The sequence below is a fragment of the Arachis ipaensis genome, chromosome B07, assembly GCF_000816755.2.
Source record: "Arachis ipaensis cultivar K30076 chromosome B07, Araip1.1, whole genome shotgun sequence".
Taxonomy (NCBI): domain Eukaryota; kingdom Viridiplantae; phylum Streptophyta; class Magnoliopsida; order Fabales; family Fabaceae; genus Arachis; species Arachis ipaensis.
In genome coordinates this window covers 3,106,566-3,111,972 of record NC_029791.2, presented here as the reverse complement: position 1 = coordinate 3,111,972, position 5,407 = coordinate 3,106,566, and the positions used below count along the sequence as shown (strand labels likewise).

Sequence of the window (5,407 nt, the reverse complement as noted above, 5' to 3'; positions counted from 1 at the left end):
CATAAATATATAAATATTATCACTATTTAGATATAACTAACTAGAATAAAATAAGTCAGCTAGCTATAGTATATATAAAGATGATGAAAAATGAATTTTTTTTATATAAAATCTTGCTTCGAATATATATAATAAAAATATCAATTCTACTAGGTAACTAACAAGTCAGGGTGCGCTTTTTATTTTTAATATGGAGGTAAGTTTGGTGTCTTACTTCGTTATGGAGTACACAGGTGCTTGACCTGCATGTGGTGACAGTGGAACACAATTCGGACCGAGGGAGTTGTGGTAGTAGAACTCGGACGGTCCGTTTTCAAAAAAATAAATTTTTATGCAAATTCGGAGGGTCCGTTTTCTAATTAAAAAAAAATTAATCGGAAGATCCGATTAGTTCACCGTAAAATTTAAAATTTTCATCTCTCATATTTCGGACCCTCCGATTTGGTACCTCATTTTTTTTGGCACACAACTCCCTCCCTCCGATTTCTTGCTCCATTGGTACAGCCAAAAGCTACTCCACAACTCCCTTCTTCCAATTTCTTGCTCCATTGGTACAGCTAAAAGCTGCCCCACATCCTTGTAAAACACCCTTTTACTCCATACCAATGCGTTACACACATAGATGAAGAACATAATTAGACACTATTTCTACCAGTGTTTCTTATTCTCAACATATAACCAAATTCAGTATTATTGCATGAGAAGCTTTACAATCTAATGCATGCTAATGCTGAATATGTCCAAATTAAAGTTGCAATAAGTTGAATGCTATATACAAAGATCTATGCAACGCTCTGCCTATAAGTTGAATAATGTTATATACAAAGATAATTAGTTGAATGTTTACTAAAGACATTCCTAAATGATGACTGTTCTGGTGCAGTTATCTGGACTTGACCTTGTTTCTAGAAGTCGCCGCCGAGTAAATATCTCCAACGCCGACGTATGAACTTGAAGGATCTGAGCTTTCCATCCAAAGATATTTCAGGTTGCGAAAAATATGAGCACAAAGGAGTGTACTTGCAAAAGGCACTCTGATACTTAAGTTAGTATTGTGTATTTTTTGTATATCCTGAGGATACGATGTCTTACCTTTTATAACCGAGCATCAACTGTTACACTTTTTATCGCCGTTATCATTAAGTGATATCATTTGAATAAATGGCCGATTTGTAACGTTCGAAACGATTTATAATGGTTCGGCCGAGTTATAGCTCGTAAAGCCGATTTATACTTGTGGTAACGGCCATATTAATGACAATGGTTAGAAATATAATTATTAATATTGTTTTTTTTCTTATCTTTTTCTATCGACTTAAATTTTGGAATGAGTAATTTCATTATACGATATCAGAGCACCAAAATTGCTAAGTACTCTAGTTAGTGTTAATTCTCTATCTTAATACTTTGAATCTTCATGCATGGCTTTCATCAATTATTTCTTTGAATTTTAAGGACACCATGCTCAAATTCCAAGTCAAGTATGCAGCCATGACTTGATTTATTTACTTGGAACTTCAGTCTTGCTTCAACTAACTCAAATGCAGTGTGACCAAGGACGTTTCTTAAAGGTCTTTTATGAGATGGTGGCAAGATGAAGTATCTAAGCAGATCAGTAAAGTGTGTTATACTGTTACTAACCGGTGTTAACACTCCTTGGTTGTAAATAAAGGTTGTGCCTTCTTCAGCATTTCTTCAACCTCGATAGCTATATCATTCTCCATATATCTATGCTTGTGCACAAGAAAAAAAAAGAAAAAAAAAAAGAAAGAAAGAAGTTTAGAAATGATTGAAGAAAAATGTTACGAGATTATCATAATTTATTATTTTTATTCATTATTTAATCGTTAATGTTCAACGTATGGGATAAATTATATTATTTGATTACTAGACTAAAAAAATTAGAAATTAGCAAATTAATAAAAAAAAAATGCACATATGAATTATATTTAATTTTAGATTTTGCACGCTTTTTAGAAGTGTATGTTAACAAAAAAAAATAAAATAAAATAAAACTATGACTCACGACTAACGGAGCACAATTTGGAAAACAAAATCAATACACTTATTAATATATTTTAAAAGAATAGAAAAATCACTCCACGTGATAGAATTTGATATATCCTTATTAAAAGCATCAAATTATTAATTTAAATGAAATTTTGTGTCTAAATATCATATTGAAAAATAATCAAAGAATATATCCGAGAACTATTTAAAAACAAGTCAATATAGAACGTGGGAGGCTAACTAGTAGCTATTAGATATTAAATTAGAGAAAAACACGTATTTCCATCGTATTGTTTACCTCGTATGTTGAAATATACAAAGGAGCGCGCGGTAATGAACTAATGATATCAATGTGCAATTCAATGCGGATGATGAAAATATGGTACTTAAATGACAAAAATAAATAAATAAATAAATAAATAAAACGAGAGGCTGGCATGAAAAAGAGAATACTGTACTACATACCATATAGAATTGAAGTAAAGAATTAGTTCTTTAATTTAGTTTATTCAAGCTATTCCCTTGCATTTTGGTGGTCCAAGGATCGGATAAATTTGCATGAAGATTGTTGGAACTCATTTTGGGATGGAAATAAAAAAGCACTATTGTGAGAGTACACAACACAATTTCACCAAATAGTTTTACACAAATATCTAATGATATATAATTCTCTTTAACAAAATGAAATAAAATATTTAATCTCAATTGTTAGATTAAGGCTCCAACTATTCTAAAATACTATATACTAACCAAGAAAACTGTTGAAGCTGACGAACTCTGTTACTAAGTACTTATTTGATTTTTACAACTTCAGAAAAATTCAGTTAAAATTTGAAAGGCAGAAGAAATTAATTAAATTATTAATTTATTCTGATATGTTTAATTTGAGAAAAAATAATAATAAAATTTTAGCATGATTTGGTCTCATGGAATTTTTTTCTTTTTTATGATAAAATCAAAAGTTGAAAATTCTTGGTGTAAACAATTTATTATTAAGTCGTAGTAAAAATAAAGCAAATATAATGACCATTTCTCTTTTTGTTGTTTTATTTATGTTTCCTATCTCTACTCTATATGAGTGCATGTTTATTTGTTGGTAGTGTTTTTTTTTCACCTTATTTGTTTCTCTAATCACTTTGGTAGTGTTTTTTTTTTTTCTAGTTAAATCTTCTTAATGTTATTATTATATATTATTGACAATATGGAACGCAACAATAATATATATCAATTACAATTTACAAAGCTCAGATTAAAAGAGTTGTCACATATATTATACACTGTTAATTAAATTAATGAAAGAATAGAAATTAAAATATGCCATGGAGTCTTGGCAATAATATATTAACTAGGAAAAATCTAGAGGCCAGCAACTTTTGTATTTTTTTGCCAGCACTTAACCATCAAAATAAAAGTGAGTGATCTTCCACCATTAAATCTAATCTCACACCATTAAAAACACTATTGATGACCAATTGATAGTTACAAATCACCAAAATTGTTGCCCCCTAGCATTCCTCTATTAACTAAGACACCTCAATTCTAAGTAGATTATTGAATCAACCACCTTCAGAAGCTCATGAATAGCCTGCCTTTTTTTGTGGCTACTACTTATTTAACTTGGAGAATAGAACATACGGTCTGAATAACAGAAAGGAGGAGCAATATAATTCCAGCAATAGAAGCTGCTGTCTTCCATGGAGTGGGGAAATAATCGCGTCTCAGGGTTGCCATTTTAGTGTTGCAAGGATGTTTATAATAAGCATTCAAATCATCACAAATTTGGAGATAATTAACATTATAATTTTCCAATAGAATATGTTTATCAACGTCTCTAAATAGCTTAGCCACTGAAATGTCACTACCACTTACATCACTCTGAATTATTCCAGCTTTGATGAGGACATCCGCATCCCTGTTTGAGTTGACAAGTTGTTTGAGGAAGTTAACATAGTCAGTGATGTAGTGTTCATCAGGATAGTGACACTGTTCCAAAGCCACAATATTCCTCAACCAAACTTCAGTGAAATCATCTACAGTAATATGCGGGATTGTAAGAACACCATGTTCAAATTTCAAGTCTAGTATGTCAATAGGACTTGATTTATTTACTACTTGAAACTTCAGTCCTGCTTCAAGTAACTCAGATGCACTGTGACCAAGAACTAAGTGTTTATGTTTTCTTTCACAAGGTCGTTGTTGTTTTAAAATGCAGTATCTACACAAATCAGTGAAGTGCACTATTTGGTCATTGACATTATTTTCAGCTGAGAAATAACTGTAAGAAAGATCCATAAACGAAGGGAATTCATCGTCACCATCGGAAGAAGCAAAAGCAAGATTGTATAGCTTCACGAAAACAAAAAGAGGAAGTTGATTCTCGAGTAACAACAAATCATAGGATAGCCGAAGCTGCAGCCATGATTTTGAGAAGATAACATCATCCTCCGTCGTCCCCTCATCATATCGGAGGAAAAGCTCAAATACGAAACCACAATCTACCAATATCAACTTCACGAATTCATCTACTGTGAGATCTGTTAGGATTTGATTGAATTAGTCCCACATTGCTTATGATAGCAAATGGAGTGGGTGGCCTAAGCTATAAATATGAGGCTAAGTTCTCCATTTGTTTTTACACCAGTCGAAAACACTTTAAGCTTGTATCTGATTTTTCTTTTCCTCTGTACTCTTTGATTAGAGAGTGTTGTGAGGTGTAGTTAGATATTTGCTTTGAGAGAGTGTGGGTGTACTGGGGTGCCGGTGTTAGAGAGAAAGAAGTCTATGTGTTGTAACAATTTTCACATAGTGATATTCTCTGGTTGTCATTTGACAACGGCCGTGGTTTTTCTCCGGTAATTGGAGTTTCCACGTTAAATTCTTGTGTTGTGATTGTGTCTATTTTATTTCTCTGTCAACGGTGTTTTCTCAAGGGAGAATGGTGTCTTATTCCCAACAAGTGGTATCAGAGCTTCGGTTCGGTGGGATTTATTCTTAGTATGCTCTGTGGTTGCAGCCTAGTCTGACCTTCCACATCAGAAAAGAATTTTGTCCTGTGGCTTGAGGTTGATCTTTGGTTGCTGTTGTTGTTGCTGGAAGGCAGTGTGACACTGTGAGAGTGCAGTTTGGATAGGTTCTGGCTAAGGAAAGACTTGGTATTTAAGTGTGTCCATTGTGACCCACCTCTCTTTCCTGGGGACCCTTCCTAGTGCACGGTCTACAGTTGAGTTATACTATTCCAGTATACGGTTGCAACAATGTCAGGATATTCAAGTGCTGTGAAGCTTGAAATAGAGAAATTTGATGGAAGAATCAATTTTGGCTTGTGACAAATACAAGTCAAGGATGTGTTGATACAATCAGGTTTGCACAAGGCGTTGAAGGAGAAGATCTCTGGTAT

At 33.0% G+C, this 5,407-nt stretch overlaps 2 protein-coding genes across 2 annotated transcripts in view; one reads left to right on the top strand and one right to left on the bottom strand.

Moving 5' to 3' along the window:
* Window positions 1-790, top strand: part of LOC107606535 (UPF0481 protein At3g47200-like) — a 22,420-nt gene extending 21,630 nt beyond the window's left edge. Inside the window, exon 3 of the mRNA XM_021106737.1 lies at window positions 752-790. The gene's annotated coding sequence lies outside the window, so the exon portion shown is untranslated. The remainder of the gene's footprint in view (window positions 1-751) is intronic.
* LOC110264618 (UPF0481 protein At3g47200-like) overlaps window positions 3,396-5,407 on the bottom strand; it is a 4,884-nt gene continuing 2,872 nt past the window's right edge. Inside the window, exon 2 of the mRNA XM_021106736.1 lies at window positions 3,396-4,551. Coding sequence (XP_020962395.1) covers window positions 3,619-4,551 — 933 coding nt within the window. The 3' untranslated portion in view covers window positions 3,396-3,618. The remainder of the gene's footprint in view (window positions 4,552-5,407) is intronic.